At 40.0% G+C, this 23,840-nt stretch overlaps 1 protein-coding gene and 1 long non-coding RNA gene across 2 annotated transcripts; one reads left to right on the top strand and one right to left on the bottom strand.

Moving 5' to 3' along the window:
* The first annotated feature begins 89 nt into the window (after positions 1-89).
* cbx5 (chromobox homolog 5 (HP1 alpha homolog, Drosophila)) lies at positions 90-6,300 on the top strand. The gene is made up of 5 exons (XM_004070469.5): positions 90-656; positions 1,139-1,323; positions 1,546-1,783; positions 3,559-3,659; positions 4,399-6,300. Exons 2-5 carry the CDS (start codon positions 1,193-1,195, stop codon positions 4,538-4,540), a joined length of 612 nt encoding a protein of 203 aa, XP_004070517.1. The 5' UTR covers positions 90-656; positions 1,139-1,192; the 3' UTR covers positions 4,541-6,300.
* A 768-nt stretch (positions 6,301-7,068) lies between these two features.
* LOC144994106 (uncharacterized) lies at positions 7,069-22,655 on the bottom strand. Its single transcript, XR_013657509.1, has 3 exons — positions 22,517-22,655; positions 21,474-21,570; positions 7,069-7,234 (listed from the first exon to the last, which is right to left on the bottom strand). It is a non-coding gene; the product is annotated as an uncharacterized LOC144994106 (long non-coding RNA).
* Between the last annotated feature and the right edge of the window lie 1,185 nt (positions 22,656-23,840).

Genomic DNA, 23,840 nt, shown 5'->3' on the forward strand with positions numbered 1-23,840 from the left:
AATCATTCAATTAATCCAATCCCCGAGCAGGATAATGCAGTGTGTAAAAACGGAGGAGGAATGGGAGAAAACAGGATGCTTTCGCAGACATAGTGACATTTTATCTGAATAAAAATGAAATGATAGATTGGGGCCAATAAACCGCATCAATTTGGATCACCATCATAACATTAAACTAGATTAGTTTTGAATGGTCGTACAGCTACTTTTTTTATCTAAACAAAATAAAAAGTATAAAGAAAGAATTACACAAATTTTAAAGGACACAACACACACTTTTGTTATTACATTTTTAGCTATTTAATTAATAGTTTGGAGCTTTGTTTATATGTAAGGCATTATGTTTCTTTGTCAGCGTACATTAAACGTCTAATAACAAAACATATAATTTTACACATTACTATTACAGTAAGTAAATACCATGGATTGAGACCCTTGCTGCTAACCTGCCTGGTTTCTTGGTTATCAGCTGACCGGGAGGCGGGTTCATTCATTGTGTGCTTTTAACGCGCGCTTTTTCCGCTCAGCACCTTTATGTGATTTAAGCTACATGCTAACGTAGCTCCGGTAGACTGGTAGACTGATAGCTGCTGCACAAAAGACGCAAGATAACGCTGCAAAAAACGCACTAAAACTGACGGCCCGATCATCCTAAAGTAATCGCACTGTTAATTTATCGATATTGTGTTTTTACTTTAAATAACGATTCGTGATTTGAACTGTAAAAGTGGCAAGTTAGCTTGGGGTTCGCTTACATGCTATCTTGTCTAGCTTCTAGTACCGTTAGCAGAGCTCAGTTCGTCGTGCCCCATGCTTGTTTTGTTTTCTTACCTGTTGTAATCTTAGGGCTATCTTCGTTAAAAGAACAAGTGTTATGTGAAATACTTGCAGATGTGATTTTTATTCGTATAATAATTTAGTTGCTGTTATGCTCGAGTGTGTTATGCACGACAATTTCTGTGTTAGCGTCGATCAAATGCTAACGCGTATATTATCATATCTTCTTTTCTGATTCAAAGTATATCCTTTTTTTAATTATCTATTTACGTCTGATCTGTGCGTATTAACGCATCTGGAAATACTGTGCCAAGATGATCGGTTGTTATTTAAACTTTGGCTTCTCTTCTTTTGGATCAAGGAAGTGCTAACGGCCTGTGTGTGTGACAGCGTGCTATAAATACCAAACTTTGCAATGGGCAAGAAGTCTCGCGAAGAGAAATCCTCATCGTCTGACGAAGAAGAATATGTCGTGGAAAAGGTGCTGGACAGGAGAGTCGTGAAAGGCAGAGTTGAATTCTTCCTAAAGTGGAAAGGATACTCAGAGTAAGTAAAAAACAAAAAACGCCAATCTGTTAGCAATTCTATTGTAATTGCAATAATACAATATTACTTAAACCGCATAAAGACGTGCAATGTAATGTTAAGGGTTATGTAGCTGTGTGCACCGCGGTTTTAATGTTTTTATTTTGGGTGTGTTTTCTCTTTGTTTGTTACTATTGTGATTATGCAACTGTCTTGAGTTACTTGGATGGTTTTCCTTTACAGGAAGCACAACACCTGGGAGCCGGAGAAGAACTTGGATTGCCCTGAGCTTATTGCAGAATTCATGAAAACCTACAAAAAACCAGGCAGTGGGAGTGCCACACCTAGCACTGGTTCCAGCAAAGTCAACACAGGATCATCGGGTCGCTCCAAAGAATCCGGGAGCTTAAAGAAAAAAGGTTCAGATGATGAGGAGGAGGAAGACGAAGAGGGTGGAAGTAAACCTAAAAAGAAGAAAGAGGTGAGATTTATGTATATGCAATGTTTGGATTCACTGTTTTCTAGGCTGTCAAGATAAATGAGGAAAAATGAGTTTTTGTTGTTTTTCCCCTTTATAATAAAGTTTAGTTTGTTTGTTAGGATGTTACTGTACTTTATGCAAGGTTCTTAGAATTTATCTATTTTATTTTTTCCAGATCTACATTTAAATAACGAAATGTTAATAAGCAAGGGAGAGATATTTACAACAGTACATGTCAATTCTTTATCTTTCGTTTCCCTAGTTTCTTTTAGACCAGGGATGTCAAACTTGATGGCACAGGATGGGCAAAAATCCAAAACCCACTTTAGGTCGCTGACAATAACACTGTACTTTATAAACTTTTAAAACTTCTTTTCAACATAAATATGACAAATATATTTCTTTTAACAGTAAATGTTAAAAGAAAAAAAAACATTCAGTTTTCTTTACTATTGAATGACTTTATAAAAAACTTACATTTTGCTCATCTGTGAGACATCATCTGCGTGCTGTTTTATTAGTCTTCATCACTGAGAAGAGCTTCTCACACAGAAAGGTGCTACCAAACACGCACAAGGGTGAAACTGCTTTTCTGCAGGAATGGCGTTCATAACCTGTGCAGGTCCTGCAGTGTCGTACTTTGCCTTCAGTGTGCTTTCACTCTGCAGCTCACTCTGCTCCATCTGAATCTGTACAGGGGCAGTTTCAACATAGACGGCAAATGGTTTGTGAAGCAACTCAAAAATTCATTTTTGTTATTCATAATCACCAAAGGGCCGGTCGAACTTGATGCGCTCAGTTTATCAGCAAAGTACGGATTTGATGTTTTGCCTCATAGTGCTGTCTAAAGATTAAATTCCTTGAATACAGCCACATTAGCTCCACAAATGAGACGCATAAATTTATCAACAATGTCAGTAAACATATTCTGCCTCCCATCAGTTTGAAAAGCCCATTTCCAGGATTAACTTTTCACTTTTGCACCGACAGAGGGCCAGCTTCACTATCACTTGCAGCATCATAAACTAGACTTCATTGACGTGGGAAGTGTTCGGCAAGGCAGCTGAAGCGCTGCATTGTGGGATCTGTAGTTGAATTTTACCAGCGCTTCATATCGCCATGCCGTAATTACCAATAATATAAAACGATCATGCTAACCGAATATAATTGCATGCCGGGCTGCATGCGGCCCGTGGCCTTTAAGTTTGAAACACACGTTTTAGACATATAATTATTTATTTTTAGAAGATACAATTGTTGATATGTGCCAGTACACTTCACCATTGAGAAATCCACATGTCTTGATCTCGCATCCTGTTTTTGTGGCGTCCTGAAAATTACAAAAGGTCAATAAGTCAGGCGATCAACTAGTTGATGTGCATGTCAACATGCTCAATCTGTCTGTATGTGTTCAGTGCTTTACTTCTGTCATTTTGCACCTTGTACAAATAATCAGCCTTTTCAGCACAATTCTACATACAATCCAATAAAAGTAATATTTGGGGGGCTAAAAGAAACTAAAATCAATTAGACATGGATTAAAAAATTGTTTATAATACATAAACCAATAAGACATATTGAAAATGATTACCGCAAAAACAAGCAAAGTATTAATCTGTTTATACACAGAAGGAATTTCAATAAAATATCTGACGGCATTTGTCCAGTAGAGCAGTAAAGTGTAAATATGAGGTTAAAGCACAGAATCAAAAGACAAAAACAAACAGTTTTAAACATTTCCTCAGGTTTGAACTTTTTTTCTTTGTTTCTTACAGGAGGAAATTCTAGTAGCCCGTGGCTTTGAAAGAGGACTTGAGCCAGAGAAAATCATTGGAGCCACTGATTCATGCGGAGACTTAATGTTCCTCATGAAATGGTAAGTTTTGTTGTTGGGATGATGATGATTATGATGATCTGGTGTGAAATTGCTGCTCCGCTAGGTGCAATCACCACAGACTGTTTTACTGTTGACTGCAACATGGAAGGGAATGACTCTTAAAAAAAAAAGGCTTTTGACTGTGTCGGTTAACTGGGCAAATCACCCATTAGAAACTTCAGTAACCGGGCTGTCTGTCCATAGATGAACAGGAAGCCAAACCATAAAATTAATGTTATCTCTTATTACCTAGATGGATATACGCAGTGCACCATCACTCATGCCTGGTTCTGGACTCATATTTGAGTTGCAGACTTGATACTTTTACTTTGAATAAATTTACAAATCCATAAAAATAATCATGAATTTAGAATTGTTCTCATTTGCTATGATTTATAGAAAATTCTCTGTGATCAGTTTTAATCCTAGAGCGAAAGAACAAATAAAAACACCTGTGATGAAGTCTGACTATACCTTTGTTGCACCAGATGAAAAGTTTGTCTTGCCAACTTACCCATTTTATTTGGTTTTATGATAGAACACTTGATGCTGTCTCAATACATGGTTAAATTGCAGTGTAAATGAACCTCTTAGAAATATAACAGTGAAATGCCATTTCACAGAGACTAGGATAGAGTGCAACCGCCTACAGCTTGTTTATGAAATCCCACAATGCCTTATTTGGACTTAAGTTAGTGAAGTGTGGTGCAAAAATATTTCAAGCTTTACCCTCTTTTAGGAAAGATTCAGACGAGGCGGATCTTGTTCTTGCCAAGGAGGCCAATCATAAGTGTCCACAAATCGTCATAGCCTTCTACGAGGAGCGCCTCACCTGGCACGAAGACGGTGACAAGAAGGAGAAGGATGCTGTCAGTGCTTGAGTGCAACACCTCTGGAGGAAACCTCCACTGCAGGGAAAACATTCTGTTGGACTTTTTGTTTTCCTTCTCCCAAACTTCCATCCCTCACTTTGTCCAACAGTGAAACAAAAACAGTGCATCCCTTTTGTTGTTTTCTCCACTCATGCCTCATTGAGCACAAGGGCCCAGACTCTGTAAAGGATCCATCAAATAGAAAGCTGTTTGTTAGTGGACCTGGGTGATATGCTACTGGGCAATGTTTCTACTGTTTTTGTATTGATTTTTTTTTTTTTTGTAATATCTTAACATTTTTGTCTTTATCTTTTCCCTGTTTTTTAAAGTGCTTGCATAAAAATGTTACTAGGAAGAAATCTGGAGAAACTATTACTGGTGGCCATCTGTTAAAGTTGCAAATCCAGACCCAAGTACCAGATTTGACGGTTTAGGGGGGAATTCCCGATCCCCATCATTGTGTTGTAAACAGTGCACATCTTTTCTTTGACAGGAAAATGTTGAAGCTATTCACTTATCTTTCTTTTTTTACCCCTTTAGGCAGCAGATATCACACCTGATTCATTTTTAAACGTGTTTAATAATCGTTTTCCCCACTGTTTCTATTTTTTTTTTTTTTTTTAATATTTGTAACCGGTAATTTTTAACAGGGCCACTCTCACCAAACGCTCAAACATGTGCGATCATTTGATCATGACGTCTACTCTGCCATCAATTCTCTTTGTTGTAGTTTAATATTTTTGTTTCAGATTAAGGTAAGAAAAAAATCCTAAATATTTGTCCCAATGAGTAGATGTTGATCTGATGTTCAGGATTCCATTGATCATTCATCTTCCTGAAGCATTCATCTGTTTCATGTTTTGACATCCATCACCATAACATGCTTCAAAAGGGACATGATCACCTTCATGAAATTTAAATGTAAAAACTATGATAATTGTGAAAGCTGAATTAATGACATGGCAGCTGGATTGGCCTGCAGTTGAGAAGACTGGTGCACCTGTTTAGTCATGTAGGTGCACGTCTGTGTAGTGATGTATATTGGTTTTAATTTGTGCTGTTTCGTCAAATGATTGTTTTGCGGTTTTTTTCTTTCTGTTTTTTTTGACAGTGTTGCCAGAAGAAGAAAAAATACAATAAAGACATTTTTTTCTCCATTCTGTACTTTTAATCATATCCCAATCATTGTTTGAATGATTTTTTTTTTTTTTACTTTTAATTTGCATGAATTGTGTGATCTTGCGCCCTTTCAAAATAAAATTCAGCTAGCATTCAAAGGAGAAACTTAGCTGCCACTTTGATAACTGAAATTAATACTGTGGTCAACAATAAAGACTAGATTTATTTATTTGCATTTCTTTTTCCATGCTCCCCCTGCTAAAAAGCTTCAGTAGTTTTAATGAATTACAAAAAATATTGTTTGAATAGCTCCTTATCACCTGTTCATTAGTTTGAATTTTAAGGTGACTAACCCTGATAAATACATGGTTTGTTGTTGAAGATTGAAACTGGTTTTGCAGCCTGCAGAGAAGCATTGGACCAAATGTCTGCAGATTCACAGACTGCTTGTTTTTAACTGATAAGAAATGCTGTCATCTTCCTTTTGATACTACCCATACATTTCCTTGCCAGCACATTTTTTAATGTAAATATGGGTTTTATTTACCTTTTGACAATATACATTTTTTAAAGTCAGTAGTTTATTGTGTGAGAGAAATGTTCCAAGTATACATGTATAGTAGCATCCTTTAATAAACATTTTGAGTGTTTCAAGGTCTTCATGTGTTCACTTCGTTTTACAGTATAAATTACATTTTTCATAACATTACCCTGCAAACTGACAAAAATATATATATATACTTTATAGATTTAATGCAATTTTAGAATCACACATCAAAAACCTATTTACTGCCGTTTGTCAGCAGAGGGCAGTATTAACCAATTCCAACGCAAAAGTGTTTTTTTTTTTCTTCAGGTTCCAGTAGAATCATTGTGTGCAAAATGTGTACAATTTTTCTGTGAAACTTTTTATGGGCACATTTTGTGTTCTGACATTCACATGTTGCATGCAAACACGGCGCACACCCTGTAAAACATGTACAACTTAACACTGAAAGGCAGCCTTTCTTCTAAGGCGGCAAAGGAATCAGTGAGGAAACATGTCAAATTGGACAGCTAAGGTTTTGCCATTGATTTAATGCACATTATAGAAATAGTACAAAATCCACTTTAGATTTTTAAAATTAGAAAATGGCAATCCTTAATGACTAACTTCCCCGTAAAGTGAATTCCAGTCATGTTTAAAATAATAATAAAAATGCTCTTAAAATAATATGTTTTGAGTCTTTTTTTGTCTTTGATTTTTTTCGCTTTGGTGGTGCCTTTTAGACCCTCTGCTTGACACACATACACACACACATCTGCAAAGTGCTGCTGGGTTACGTTGAAAATGATGGAATTTTCCTCACAAAAGAGCTTTTACTCTGCAAATGGAATGCAAAGGTCAGTAGTAAATATCCAGCCCCTGGGACCATTAAGCTGGGTGAAAGGAGGGGAGCAGCGAGCTGTTGTATCCAGCCTGGAGCTCTCCACTGACAAACGCAGGCCAGTGGGTTTGGATGGGAAACCACTGCGGTGCTCATTGGAGCTCAGCCAAAGCCATGTGTGGCAAGCACAGATGTAGACTCATTCCTGGTATGTTATCTGTGGGAATACAGAGCGAAGCATCACTGGGGTTAAAGCTCTGAAGAAAATGTGGTTTGTGCAGATAGAGAGGAATGTGCTGTACCTGGGAAGAATCAACTGGGAGCAGTTGGTGGCACGTTTACCTGGGAGGTGTTGGCTTTTCAGAACAGAGTCGATTCATTGCATTGCGGTTTCACTGGTTATTTTCTTAGACACTTGTGTTGGAAATAGTTGTCTCAGTGGTGATTATGTGTTGCTGTAAATGTATTTAGTTATTTGCAACAATCAAAAGTCAGAAAAGAAAATTCCCCTTTACCTGTACCTTCTTGTACAAATTAGTTCCTTGGGGTATTACGCACAGCAGAGGTGGGTCTTTATGCTGCACATTACACCTAATGAGCGTTGGGGGAGCCACTGTGCAGCTTGGGTGAGAAAGGGACTGCCGCAGAGGGTCTACTAAAAAATATAGCTTGTTCAAGGATACCACAAAAACAACAAATATGTGCAACGGGTTATGCAAACTCTTACACCCGTTAATTTTGTTCAGAGTCTTTTTGGAAGTCTTGAGTATCACAGTGAGGTGGAATCTGGTGTTGCATTCTTTGCTGTGATCATGTGAGCACAGCTGCCCGACAGCTGCATCTCTCTTTTTTCTTGTTGCAATCGGATAAAAATGTCTGCAGTGACGTTCGGCCTGTCATCTCCCAGCACAGAGCACTGATCTGTGTGAAGGTGATTGCAGCGTGAAGCTCTAATTTGTGCAGCTATCACACTAAATGAGCAGTAAAGCTCCACAGACAAACCTTCTGGGTTCCAATACCCCCCCCCCCCCCCTACTTATGTGCTGCAGCTCCCACCACCAACCTTCTGCTGGCTGTGTTTCCCCTTCGATACCCCCCACCACCTCCACACTCCTTCCTTCATCTCCTCTCCCCACCAGGGGGGGAAGAGTTATAGCTGCCATAAAAGGCAGGTAATGCATTGTTAACTAATTCTGTCTGCTCAGAGCTGATATATCCTCTGCTCTAAATCTCTGTTCTTCCAATAAAATGCAAATGCAAATGCTTGCCCTCCACAAGCTGATTTCATTTTTTAACAGGCCAGATGTAAATGCTAGAAAGGTGAGGGGTTGGGCCACTGATGCACCGGGACACAGTCGGGATTTGAGTTTTCCTGGTACACCGTGTCATAAAAAGAGACTTCAGGACCGACACAACACTCCACTAACAGTGAAACATAGTGCATGAGAGAGAGCACGTGCAACTGCAGCAGTACACGTCTGCAACATTTGGACTGCGTGGGTGTGGCCAGAAATCAGAGCTGCTCGTTTTCAAAGTCCCTACTCATTCACCCTCACATAAACCAATTTGCCCACAGATGTAATGCATCATATTTCCATGTTAATTTTGGTGTCACACTTCACGTAACCTTGGGCATCTAAATATTGATCCACCTCTACATTTTCAATTATCCTGCACCATGTTTCTGCCATTTAGTGAGGACCAATGATTTGTGTTCTTTCATATGTGGAGGCTTGTCTTGTAATTAGACCATAAATTAATTTGCAGAGCGAGGGAGAGTTTAAAAAAATACAACCGAAGGCATTAACTGAGTCTGCAATGATCAGAGACAGAAAATCATAGAATACCACAACACAGCGTTTCATTTAGCAGGAGAGGATAACAGGATTACAAATGACCTTTTTTCTTAAAAAGATGCCACTTAACTTCCTTTGAACTATTTAAAACCATGCAGCTAATGATCTTTTATGTCGCTTCATCAATACATGACTAAAAATTACCCATTGGCATAATTATACCCAACTGCTTGCAGCCCAACAACAAAATAATTTGAAAAAATTGTGTATATTAGTGTCAAAATGTTTGGTGAAATGTAGCAATGGAATTGGCTCCAAATCCATCAGTGGTTTTGAAATGATCCCCCACAGAGGCAGGCAGGCGACAACTGTGTGTGCTTCAAAACCGAGCCCTTATTTACAGCAAAGCTCTAGTATTGGTTCTAAAAAACGTAATGTGTCTTTATTGATTTTAAATTGGTAGTATAAGATCTCCTGCAAGATTAGTTTGTTGTCCCCTGCTGTTAAATGACGCTTTGTGATTGAGACTTTCGATGCACGCTGTTTGAGCACCACTCTACAGCTCTTTGCCACGAGAGAATTTGCATTAGACAAGCCTAAGTTGCTCACTTAAAAGCAATTTACAGAAAATGGATGTTACCACATGGGCCTCCCTTGTGACGGAAAGTTCTAAATCAACCCATTCTGCGTTTAAAAATCTACTCCAATGAAAATGGTGTTTTTAGTGTTTTTAACATGGTCTTGTGGCGTTTCCCCATGATGAAGGACGTATATAAAGAAAATTATTAAAAAAAAATGTAAATAACGTTTCTAAGTATTTCTTTATTCAAATCATGGTGAATCAGAAGTAGATTAAAAAATGCTGTTTGACAAAGTGTGTTCTGTAGCTGTTTCATAGGTGTTAACAATTTGCTCCATTCTATTCAGATACATCCACTCACAGACAAATAAATCCATGTACGTCTTCATTTTCCTCATCTGAGCCGGAATCTGGCTCAAAACTGTATAGCTGAATAGCTCCAATGTTGCTCGCCATTTTTGTTGCACTGATAATGTAACCTGGGGTTGTGTGGGGCTGTAAGATGATGGGAGAGAGTGCAAATAAAGGGAGGATGGGAAATCAGGGTGGGCCTAATCCTATTTAAAAGACCACTGGAAATGCTTTTTGGATGGATCAGAGTGAGACTTTAAAAACAGCAAACAGACATATTTAGGGAGACCACAAAGTATGCTTTGGGGTGAAAAACTGCATTAATCTACCTGCACTACACGATACTTCAGGTGTTGATTAGCAAGGTCAAAGTTTCCAGCCTTCTTCGTTAAGATCTTGTGGGGTTTGAGAGACGAGCTCAGCCAATGCAGAGCCCACCTGCTCCCCCATCACAGTCGCTTAGCACCACCCTCACAGGGGAGACTTGCCACTGAGTCTTGCAAGTACAGACAGCATGGGTCCCTGAATTTACGATGGCGACTTATTGGCGGCCTTTCACGTTAAAAGTCGTCTTGAGTTTCCCGAGTCTGGCTGTATGTGCATTGAGAGTTAATCCATTTACATTCAAAGCAGACACGTACAGAGGCTGGCTTCCTGCCAGACTGAGCTCTGATGGTCTTTTTGACCCACCACTGACCACGACATTCTCCTGCCTGTGCTCCCAGCCACAGCCAGCCTTGACATAATGCAGAGACATAAACTATCTAATGTTACCCTGTATATTAATGCAGTTTTAGACGCTTGAGGTACACTATAAAGGGTTTAAATCCAAGTTAGGAGTAATGGTCCAGCTGTGGCCGACTCATTTTCTACTGAGGAGAGGAAAAATACACATCTGCAAAACTCAACACTTGTGAAAATGTACATTTTAGAATGCAAAAGGAAATTAGGTCTTCTGTTTTTTTTCCAAGGATTAGGGTTCATAGAGGCCAAGAAATCCCTCAGATCCTCTCTAATGGAATGTCTTTCAAAAGCAGATGGGAAGATCAGCATAAACAAATCCGTAAGGAATCATTTTGCCAGGATCTACAATATTCCAGGACTTACTCAGACTTCAGAATAAAACAGGCTTACAGTGTGGGCTGCTGAGTGACTGAAGGTGGCGTGAACTGATTAGGATTTTAGTATCTTATAAAGCCTTGATAAATACTTAATAAAGCCACACTGCATAACAAATCCAACACATAAAGGAAGGCGCATTTGCTACTCCAACCAGGATAAAGGGGCTCCTGACAGGTTCTTGAATGGGTTTAATAATTCAATATTACAACCACCATGCTTGCAAGGGTCCTGTCATCTCCAAAGGTTCACGAAATATATAAGTTAAACACATATTCAAGTGCTATTAGTCTAGTCCATTACACTGATTAGCAGTAAACACTTTTGTCATAAAACTTAGTGAAATAGAGGCAGATAGAGGCAGTTATGAATCAGCACGCTGATTCATAACTGGATCTTGATGAAGTACAAAGGCTCTTAGATGTCTGCCTTCTGAAGGAGCAGTGACACAAGCCTTTACTTACAGGACATGTGCAGCCCCATTCGTCAAAACAGTTCACATCTAAACACGGAGTCCTTCATTTCAACTGCAGGTCAGAAATAAATCCAGGCAAGGCGGTGTGATTCAGCGGGCGGAGGAGGGGGTGGTGGGATGTGGGAAGCAGAGCAGACCAAACAGACGTCTTTCAGCAACACAGACACCTCCTAAGTGTAACCCCCTCTGTCCTCTTCAGCCTGTCCGCCACCAACTCCCCAAGTTTCTCTTTCTTTCCATCACTCGTGCACTCCACCCTACCATCCCTCCCTTACGCTGGGATCACACCACACAAATGCAGCCTGGGTAGAAATGTGTTCACCAGGCATCAACCTACATTCGTTTTACTACTTTGTAAAGAATTTTTAACAACAATATGCATTATTTTAACAAGCATAGGTTAACTAAAGAAGAAGAGTTGGAGGAAAATGAAAGAGCCAGTCATGTGTTTCCACTTTAGACCTTTCTCCTCTGGTATGCACACACCTGGTTCAGTTTAGAATGTTGTTTGTGGAAAAGCTGCTGGCTTGCGGTTTTATCTGGAAGTGGAAGTTCAAGGAATTTCTTTACACATGTTTAAAAAAAACGGATATCTTATCATTTAACTGCATTGTCATGTCAGTAATAAAATACTAAAGTAATGCTGATGTATAAAATAACAGACAAGTAACCTGTGCGTGAGACTCCAGAACATTACCTGCACACTGGCTGCATAACAGGGAAGTCTGAATGAATATTTCCTGGTCAAATAAGTACCTGTCTTTTTTTTTTTTTTTTTTTTTTTTTACAAGGACTGCTCTGGTCTAAAATGACATTTTAAAGGCATACTTTATCCCAGACTATGTGAAAATGTATGTCAGATGTGTTGCCTTGATAATGGTAAGGGCAAATCACGGCCACCTCCGACTCTGATCTCCTCATCTGTTTCCTATTGGAGGAAGTGATGCTGGCAGGAAGGCAGCAGCAGATGAAGGCAGGCTGGGATAGAAAGATGGTAAAAGACAGCTAAGAGGGAAAGAAACAGGAAATGACTGTGTGACCCACTGGGCCCACTTACAACCATGCCAGAACCCCCTGGCCACAGCCAACCTACTGCGCCAGCAATTTTCATCACCTGCTGTTTCTGGTTCCCCCACATAAATCAGGTGCTCCTAAATAAAGCTCTTTTTTCGCACAAACCACAGGGAATCAAAGGGGAGGCTGTATGCTGAAAGAGCTGCACCAAAACCCAGCAGCCTGCCTTCTGCGTGAGGGCCCATGACAGAAAAATGCTGCTGAGAGCGGCTTGAGATGGGCAGAGAGGTGGGAGTGTCTATCTGCCCCCTGATGGCTCAAAGCACAACTTCATTATTTCAGAATTTTAATTAAAAGAAATGAACCATTCAATATAAAATTGCTGCATCATTTTATTGCTTTTTTTCTACTTACCAGTTATTAATTTGAGGCTGATCCACAGGGAAGCAGCTTTGCTGCTCCTCACTGCCCCCTGGCAAACTGAACAGGACTGCACTCCTGATCTGATAAACCAAGAAATCATTTCTGAGTCCAACCAGAGCGCTTTACAGTACCTCCAGCGCTCCCTGGTGATGGATTAATGCACTGTTGTTGTCATTTTATTGCCGTTTTACAGCCCTAGTGCAATTTACCAGGCTTTATGTGACTCCGCTGTCCGGTAAAGGCACGCGCATGCGCATTAGACTGACATTCCAAAGTAAAAAGCCGCCTTTCCTTCAAAAACAACACGTGCGCTACACACAGACTTGACACACAGATTTTACGCATTAAATTAGTGAAATAAAACGCAATATTTTTTAGTACAAATACTGTGCTCAACAAGAAACCAGGTCAAAGAAGGGATTTTGAAGTGTGGTGTTTCTGCCGCAGTGTTGTACTTTCTCCACCAGGAGGCAACGTCACTCACCTGTCTCACAGCTGCTGTATCATAGAGCGGAAATGTATTTAATATTTTTTATGTATTTTGTGATGCATTTATTTCGTATGTGCTGTACGTTGCCAATGTAAGTATTTAAAATTGATTTCGACTGTTTTAATTACCTTTTTTTTGCTTTTATACATTAAAAGCAGATAGGTAATTTAAATAATTGGCTTTGACATTATTATATTTTATTTTTGTATCAAAACCTTAAGTATTCTCATGAACCTTTGCTTCAACAACCAAAATGCAAAATCACAGAAAATGGGCGTTATTGCAACACAGCTGTTAAAAGCATTGGACCCACTCGTAGAACCTCTGCACATGCAGCTGATGAAGGCATGTTGCTGTTGTGACATGTTTGGAAGATCTCACGCAAAAGCAACTACCTTGTGCTTCGAAGAAAACATAAATACGTTTTTGGGTTACTTTCTTGGGCAATATCAATTTTATGGGTTACAATGGTTTAATTTTATCCAATTTTTTCTTTTTTCCTGAGTTAAAATAAAACCACAGAAAAATGTGTCCCTTTTTAACCTCAGAGCTGGGTTAAAAACAACATCACCTCTTTATAAACTGTTGTCTTTTTTAGATTTATAAATATATAAAGGAGAATTTGGAATGCAACGGTTAACTTTACCCAGGAATCGGTTTAAACCTGGGTCATGATTTTATTTTGGTTCAATTTATGATTTGTGTATTGTAAAACAAAAAACAAAAATGAAGATATATATATTTAAGTATATATATATTACATTTTCTAATAAGCAAGTAACAGTGAAGAAAACCTTTCATTTGCTTTATACAAAGCCTGGTGCCATGTAATAAAACAGTAAATCCTCCTTGAATTTAGCAAAATACAGGTTTGAAACTTTAAAGGTACACTGATGTGCAGTAGGAATGCAACGATTGACTGTCCCTAGGATTTGGTTCAGTTTTAAACCAAGAATTGGGGCATTCTTAATATAAATATTTGTATACAATTTATATACAATTTCTAATGACGGTTAAGTTGGTAAATGTATTAAGTGGTCATTGCAGCAATGATCCACCAGAGGGAGCACACAATCTGTTACATAGAACGTAGGAAAAAACTGAATAGCAGTTAAAAAATTTTTTAAAATAATAAACTGTTATTTTGACGAAACAACTGAACTTTAAATGTTTCTCCACTCGGATCTATTACAAATACACGTATTTCCACAATCCTGACCAACCTGCTTAGGGAAAATCTTGGAAGATATGAGTGTAAAATTCTCTATTTGTTCCTATCTTCAGAAAAGTACAAGGTTTGCAAAGACCTATAACCTTAGAGGCTTTAGAGATCTGAGAGCTGCTGATCCATCAGTCTTAATGGAAAAGGATAAGTTTCAGCCAGAGAAAGAGAGAACAGACAACAGAAGGACGATTGATGATGGACGCCAAAGTCAAACTCCTGTCTATGAGACTTTATCTAAGCTGGGTCGTGGTTAAGCTAGTCTAGGATTTGCCCTGGGCCAGGGTCATTCATGTAAACACACCCAATATGCGCACCCATTACTCCAGATCCACACCACATCTCAAAATCGAATTCTTTCTCTTAAGCTTTTGAAGTTCCCTCACCCCTTCCCACAGACAGACTTTTGCACGTCTAGCTTTTCCTTTTAGTGCAAAGCTGTAGGTGATGAAATATAGAGTTGAGACCTGTTACATGTTAGCTTAGCAGATAAAAACGGTGTAAATTATCAGGGAGTCTCTGGCCAGCCTTATTTATGAGAGCCCTGTCAGGTGTTTAGGTGTTGGAGTGAGATGGGAGACTAAAACTGTTTACTTCGTTGTAAATCAGGTCATACTGGCCACATCTGTTTGGGCAGTGTCTGTTTATGCATGTGTGCCTGTTCATGGCCTGTTATTTTTTGCTCAGAGACTGTGAGAGTCTTGGTTGTGATAATGTCATGGAAAAAGTGTTAATGCTTTGTGCTGCATGTGTTTGCAGTCGCAGTTTGTTTGGAGGCTGTCACGTCTGGTACAGACGGAATTAAACAGCAGCATTATGCTGTCGGACTAACAAACATGCCTTTTATGGATCCCCTCAATACGTCCACCTGCTGTCACCATTTTACATTATGAGCCACCATGAAAAGTATTCAAAGCTTTTCCTGTCTCTTTTCTGATGTCCCTGTTTGTCTTTATGCCAGACGTATAACGTATAGGTGAATGACTGTGAATACAGCTATCACTGTCATTCTGCACATAGTTAGACCTGTCACAGGATGATGGATGGTGGCTTTCAGACAGAGGAACTGCTGCTAACAGGTTGCACAGACCCTGTATATGTTTCCTTTATTTCCCCACAAGGCACTTCTTTTTTTTACAGAGAAAGCTGTGTTCCCCTTCATTTTTTGCAGTATTGTCAGTCCTTTGACTCGCTTCACAAAGCCTTGGAATTTGATTTGTTCCTCCTAAGTTGGGGAACACCTATTCTTAAAGGGAGAGCAAAGAAAAGGGTGGCTAGAAACAAAGTGGATCAGATGTGACCTGAGTTAAGGTTGAAAGGGGTTAAGAGCACGAGACAGAAAACTCTGAAGAGAGATTGAAAGGATAAAATGACAGAGTGGAAGAAAATTAAGGCGAGGGACGAAGATGATGCGCTGGAGGCAGGTACATCTGCGTTCTCTCCAAACACAGCATAGGCCCTGTCTTAGGTGTCTCTATCCCAGCAGCAGTCTTTGGCAGATTTATGGCCTCTGCTTAAATGTGTGCCTCTATGCAGCCGGGATGAGTTGAGAGCAAGAGACATAAGGTACAAGACAGAGAGGGTATGCGAGTAAAGGTGAAGGGCAGCAAGGAAAATAGCAGCCATGTTGCATTCCATCGATATCACAACCCCGGTCTCCGCCATATTTCATCTGTCCTCTTTCGTTTCATCCTTCCCTTCTTTCCTCTCCTCTCCCTGTCTGTCTCATCAAGCTGTTCTTCTCTTGGTGCTCTTGGCCCTTCCATTGCTCCAATGTCCCAGACTTTAAAGCCCTCTTGGGGAAAAGGGCGTAAATCTGTCTCCCCGTCTCAGGAGATTTCCTGGGGCTCAGCAAACTCAACAAAGGCAGACCAATATGGCGGACCAAATGTTGCGCGCGCACACACGCAAGCACGCACGCACGCAATGTGTGTTTATCACAATGTTCTTGCTCTGCAATCCTAATCTGAGCTCTAATGCTCAACCTGAACTCTCAAAGCAGCCTATCTCGCAAAAAGCTCACTTGAGGTTGCAATCTCAAATTGTTCTTCAGATACAGAAACCCGGGACCATTTGAAGAATACTGAATTAGCATTCTCCTCCACGCTATGCTTTGTTTGGGAACTCCTGTGAAAACATAGTGGAATTGACACCTAGTCCACAAGCCAAGTAGCAGGGGAACTGGTGTTTGTGTGTGACCAAAGACAACCCTGCCTCCAAAGCTTTTGACCAGAGGGGATGTGCAGACAAGATTGTCTTGTGTCTCTCTTCCCACCCCCAGTTTCTTTTCTCACTTCTCCTCTCTGCTTTATTACACTTGATTCTGAGCTGTTCCTGAGATGGCTCAGATAGCAGCTGAAGCTAAATTGCCCGTCATAAAGCATCTGCAATAGCAATGGAGTTCTCTGCAAGGGACTGCTGCAAGGGGAACACGGTTGTTAGGGCTCACTATGAAAATACAGGGCCTTATTTTTAATCTCTAAATGTAGAATATGAACTCTGTTTCAACATCCACAAATCACACGGCCCTTCCTTGAACATTAAACGATTCTGTTTCATGATCGATTCTGTGAGTGCCTCCTAAATCAGTTTTATGCTTAAAATATTCAGGAACATTTGGCTATTTGAGTGTGTGGATTTTGTAGGAAAGTGATGGAAAATCAAAAGTAAAATGGTCTAATGGGATTTTGGGATGCCAAAATGCTTCTTCATGATACTGCTAATTACTCACACAAGACAGGCTAGTTAGAGTGAGATGCTTTGATTTATGAGGGAGTCATATATTTGGCTTTGCTATGTTCCTGTCAATTGCTTGACAGATAGATGACTGTTAGGCTGTAATTGGCCATCCTGTTTGTGTATCTTTTCTCGTGTAACAACAAAGTCACTTTCTGGCATTGACTGTAGAGGGTGCACGTGTGAACAGTGAATGAAGAATGACTTAAGAGTTTTCTTTTTCATTTTTTCAACACAAGAAAGAAGTGAGGAATGGGACAATAATGTTTATAGAGGAGAGACACACCAGAGGTTACTGGAGTGTGTTCTGCCTCTGACTTTCCGCTGCAAGTCTGATCAGTTGTGTTGCTGCAGGGCCCTGTGCTGACTCAGAAGAACAGCATCTGTGTGTGGCATTTGTAGCTGGAGAGTTCCCAACTTTGAGCCAAAACAACACTCCAAGTTGCCAAATGTATCTCAACAAAGTTTGGGAGCAGTCAACACTTCACTATGGGCAAAGTTAGACAAATAGAGTCACAGAAATGTACTGCATTCAAGTGGGAAAATCCCTCTTAGCGCCAGTCCTGCTGTCCACACTGTTTTCAGTTAGAGCTGTTATATTATTGCTCTGCAACCAACTGTGAGGGAAAAAAATTCCAAGGGACCACAGGAGCAAGACAGGGCCAGAAGCCTGCTTGGCAGGCGCTCTGGTGTGATCATCATCTCTGGGTAGAGTGACGCCCTTCACTGCCTCCCCCTGCCTCCCAGCGAGGTCTGCCCTGTGACAGATGAGCCCAATGACAGCAGGACGAAACAACCTGCAATTGAACATTCCCCTGTGATCTGTCAACGTCTGTGGTGGCGTTTCTCTGAGGAAAACATGCAAGGACACCCGCTCTTTCACACACACCCTCACATTAAGTCATTTCAAAAGTATCATGAGAATCAGGGGAAGAACCGCCTTCTGGTGCTTGTGAAATGCTTCAGATAACTGCTGTAGGTGTCTGTGCGTGCCCTGTTTTTCATCTGCATTCAGCTCTTTTTGTTAGTTCAGAACTGCTGATAACTGCAGGCTAGTTCTTTGGCGGGAACCAGCTGCTTGCACTGCGTGTCAGCTGCCTTTGTTTTGCATTTGTGTTCTTTTCCTTTGCTACTGCAGCTCTGAGCTCTTACCACAAGGTGTCACTTTATCCATAAAGAGCTCAAGGCTTTCAGCTTGGCAGGGGCTCTATTTTCCGCTGTGGTGGCAGTGCTGTGGTGTATCACAGCAAAACGAAATAGGAAAAAATGAATATATAGTACATAAATGTGTTTGCCGCATACAGGGCTTAATGAAGTCAGTCTTGCCAGTACATTAGGAACAAAAGCAGCAAAGAGAAAGGCAGTGAAGGAGAGTTTGCAAACAGTTCCAAAACAAAAGGGGAGATAAAATATGAATGGCAGATCTCCTCAGTAAAAAGCAGTTCGGGGGGTGTCAAAGTGGGAGATTTATTTCCCAAGCAACTGCCTTTTTATGATCAAGTTCCTCCATACTGGCAAACAGCAGAGTGTTGTAATATGGCATGTAAAGAATGGGATTCACTTGAAGCAGTCCTCCATTTTTCATGTTTAAGCAGATAGAATAATGACCATTGACTTCATTGGGCCTGAATCACTCAGGTTGGCTTATTTTTCGGTGCAAAATGGAGGATGAAGATGAATGAACTTCATACGTGACTTTGTGCAGTCCGGAGTTTTATATCATCTTAAGTTAGGGCAATAGCTTGGCATTATCCTAAATCTGGAGCAGGAGCTGGCTCTCTGCTCCACATGTATTAGTGGAAATTATAAAACAATCCAGCTGTCTTCACTTGCTTGGTGCATACAAATGATTGCTTGACTTCCGAGCCATAAATGCATGCTGCAAAATTAATTGTTTCAGTCAGTCAATTGGTCAATTTCAAAGCTATCAGGCTTTGCTCAGGATCATGTGCATTCTCTGCCTTCCCCTTCAAGATGAGCCTGGAGAATACCAAATGATTTATGGCCTCTGTGTATGCTGCATACATATATAAAGACTATACACACATGCTGACAAACATGAGCGCTTGGAGGGCAAACACACAGAAATTGATGGAGCCACACACACACACACACACAGACACACACAATCTTGCATGCAGCACACCCGCACACATTCCATGAAGGATGAATCACAGAAGGATCACGTGAGGATGCACACAAGAAAGTCTTCCGTTGTGTGGTGATTATGGTAATGACACATCGGGCTAAACTTAGCACGCCAAATACAATAAGCAATGATAGAGATTTTTCTTTAGCTCTTTGCTACAAATGAGTGAGATGTGTGAAGAGACAAGGAGAATATTATGACAGTTGCCTCTTTGATTATAATAAATACAGGACAGTTATTCTATAGAAGGAATTTTCATATATGTATGAAGAGTCTTGAATTCATGCAAAACCATGCTATAACATACAAGCACATGTGAACTGGAAGCCAAGTGCAGAGGCTTGTTGTTAGCGTGTTGTTCCTGTGCTGTGGCTTGTGGGCCTGTCTGCAGGGCTGATCGATGGTCTTTTACTGCTTCCCCAGGATTATCGGTTGAGTTCACCGGGAGGGGAAGGTAATTCATCAGAACACAGGGAGAGAAAGAAAGGAGTGGGGACAGAGAGAAAGGTATGGAAGGATGCAGGATTATGTGTGTATGTGTGCTTGTCTGTGTGGAGGGGGTGATGAAAATGGAAAGAAAGATAAGAAAAGACAGAAGTAAAGGTATTGGGAAAAACACGAAAGGAGAGGGAATGAGTATAGAGTAAGGAGAGAAAGGGATACAGGTAGAAAGGTAAAGAGGGAGATCTGGAAATTTAGAACCGGGTTGCAGAGATATGGAGCGAATATTACAGAGGGATGGAGAGGCAACCTCAGACTGAACCCTCCTTATGCACAATATTTATTATCAAGTAAATCATGGCAATACTTTTTCTGAAGCAGCGGAGGAAACATCCCAACTGGAAATGACAGGAGCTCCTCTGATTTAATTTTGTTTTGTCTTTAATCATTTGTTTCAAAATAATTATAGAAAAAAATCTTTACTCTCAGACTACACTTTTAAATAACAATACCTCAGTCTGTTCATTCATAATCAAAAATATCTAAGGAAATCACAGCATGTAGTGTAAAGAGTTCTGGATGCCATGACAACATAACTTGTATTTCACAAACCGGCTTATCGTTCTATGATGAACAAGATCTTCAACTTGGAATCATGCTAAAACACCTGCAGATACAAAAGTGCGGACACAGATGTTTGCTAAGCTCCCTGAGGATATATTCATAGATAATTTGCACAAAAACAAAAAAATTGGTGCAGGGAAGGGTGATTCAGCATCATCGTCCAAATTTTTAACAAATGCAAGGTTGCTCAAGACTAAGATGCACTCTTTAGGAGGACTTTTGCCAATTTTTCAACACAGATGTGTAACTGTGTGCTATTCAGTTCTGCACAGACTAAAATAGTGACCAGTCATATAACAATATAGAGAACAAACAGGATGTTGCGGTTTTATTCCACGTCAAAGATACGGACATAAAATAAGTTAGACTGTTTTCATCATTTGAGTTTGTCTTTCTTTTCTTTTTTTTGGCCTCTTTGCTTACCATTCCTTCTGTCTCTATCTCACTCTTCACAAATAGACTGCTTTTACTCTTTCCCTCCTTCTCCCCATTGATGGATGAACAGATCATGTATATCCAATCTAGCAGTGCTACTGATGCGGTTAGGGACTATGACAAGTCTCCAGGCGGAGAACCGAGCAGAGCGAAGCGAAGGAACGGGGTGACAAAGAGGACACAACATCTGGAGTACACGCATGAGAAAAAGAATGCAGCAGAGAGCTGGACTGCGTAAAGTGTCTGCACAGAGCCTAAAGTGAGTGTGCGGAAAGCAAACATGCACCCTTTGCCCTGCCCTCGGCTACTGTGCAGGTTCTTGGCAGACAGTCAAAACCCACTGGGTCTTGAAATTTGCTTATGAAAATTACACACTTGTGTCCGATTGCATTGACATTTTTGTGCTTCAAAAGTAATTACCGGAATTATTGATACCTTTTTTTTTGCCTCAAAGTGTTGAAAATGGAGATTGATAAAGCACCTGGCTGATGTAATGCATCCCAGCTCTGAGCAGTACCTGGTATCAGCCACTGGGGGGTAATGTTACTCTCACAGAATTAAAAGGAGCCACTGTGTTAGTGAATGAAACTGCAGGGCTTACCTCAATGTCAGACAGCAGTGGTGACTTCCAGCTCCATATGGCTGCAGGGTTGATGATAATGTTCCACAGCCACAGCACTGGGTGAATCTTGCTGGTGCTTGTTTGAAAAAAAAAAACATTTTTCATTGGGATGCACACACAACACACAGGGTGAAAAAAAAGAATAAGACAAAAATTAACAAAAAACAAGCAAAAAATAAGCCAAAAAAAAAGGAAAATTCATGCTAATCAGAAATGGCACATATAAAATCTAACTATATAATAAAAATGCAACATTTAAAAAAAGGAGCAGAGTAAAATATAAATACAGAGGCAAATGTAAAAATTGAACAAAAAAAAACAAAAAAGACACATTTAGGTAAAGAAAACCACAAAACATTTTTAAAACCAACATTTGCATGAAAATACTCAAATGACGAAATGTCTAAAGACCCAGTAGTTCACATGTTTTTTCTTTTAAATCTTTTCAGTATTTTTTATAATAATATAAGAAAGTGTTTCAAAATCAAAAAATACACAAACACAAAAATTAAGAAAAGATAGTTGAAGCAAGTTGAAGCAAAAACAATGTTTCAAAAAATATCTGATTGATTATACAGCACACTTCAATCTCTGAATAAAAGGTATTGCTGCCTTTTTTGTTAATTTTTGTTAATTTTTTAATGAGCATAAAATGTTTATTAATAATGGTATTAATCATTCCATTAAGAGACCCCCCCAAAAAAGTAAGTGAACCTGAAATAGATAGAACATGTTTATGACTGGACAAATATCTTCATCAGATCGTATTAACAGCTAGAAAAAAGGAACCACACTCACAAAGGTGAGGAAGTTGTCCTTCGTGCAAACCTGTTACTGTCTGAGCTCTTATAGGTGAAGAAGGAAAGGGTCAACTCACTTGCCCTCTTCCCAATTTATATTAGCTTCTTTAACTCTACATTGAAGACTCTTTACCTTCACTTTGCTAGGACAGGTGTAACACAGAGATAAACACATTCACTGAAAGAATAAACAAAAAGTGAGAGTGGGTGAGTTTATCTTACCTTGCCCCTTCACCCCTTCATGTTTCTTGCTGTCGTCTTGTCTTAGACCCTTGCACCCTTCACCTCAGCCCACACCCGCACAGTCAACAGAAAACACACACGGAGGAAGAGACGCCGGAAAATCCATCTCCATTTTACATGCACTGAGCAAAACAGCAGCCATTTTCTGAAATGCAAAATCACCCACACCCCCACCTCTTGATAATAATCAAATTTGGTCTCATCTTTTCATTTTCTCATCTCTCCTCTCCATCTGTGTGGTGTAACTCGTTTCTTTCTCATTCTTTCCCTCATCATCCCTCACTGTCACTCTGCAGCTCTAAGCCATTGACCTCCGACCTCCAGGCAGGTTCACCAGCAGGTCATGAGCCTGGCGGGGGGAGAGGGGACAGGAGGTCTGTTATTGGGAGATGCCAGCTTCCTCCTTTGGCCATGGATACAGCCTTCACTGCTGCTGCCATAGCAACTGGACAAGACGACGGAGAGAGCAGACTGAGCCAAGTCGTTGGGATGGAGCTGTCTCTTCTGTGATCTGGCTGTAACCTCCACTGGCAAATGCACACTTGCACATGTCCACAGTCACACTGGCATGCACAGAGTAATGACAAACTGGCGCACATACTCAATTCCATACGTGCTTGAAAAATTTAATCAAATTTCTTATTTGGGCTGCCAGCTTGTGCTGGAAAATACTTTTTTCACGATCCAAGATTGATGGCCATTACGTGTTGGTTGCAATTAATTGCTGCATAATTAGACTTACAAGTTATTTATTGAAGCAATTTGGAGAATACAAGAGCCTGGGGATATATAAAAACCATTTGATCACGAGCTGAATAAACTTTAAAGATGTCTTCTTACAAGGAGTATTTGGATAGAAATTAGCAATCAAATCTACCCCCAAAATATTTCCCATGTTAATAAAATGAGAAACGATAGTAAATCTGCACTGAACTGAATGACATCTCTTGAGGTCATGTAAAGGTGAGGGTAAGATATGGAGTAATGAAAAAAGTATGATGGAGGAGGAGACTGCACTTTCTGCACATTTTTTGGTGTGCAGGTGTGAAGCTCTGAGCCAGCATGCTTGGTTTGCAGGCCCTTTGGGGCCAGGAATCAGTCCAGGTGGTGTCCCATCACAAAACAGAGGTGTTAGAATCTCTGTTGCTTCTTTTTTCCAAACAATTTTCATATATTCAAAAACTTTTTGCATTAGGTTTTCCTGCACACACTCTTATCACTTTTCAGTTTCCCTCATGTTAACTTTCCGTTCTTTGACTCTCTGTGCTTTCTCTGGTCTCTTTCTCTCTCCTTTACTCCACCT

The sequence above is a fragment of the Oryzias latipes genome, chromosome 7 (genome assembly GCF_053564925.1).
Source record: "Oryzias latipes strain Hd-rR chromosome 7, Olatipes_Hd-rR_3.1".
Lineage (NCBI taxonomy): Eukaryota > Metazoa > Chordata > Actinopteri > Beloniformes > Adrianichthyidae > Oryzias > Oryzias latipes.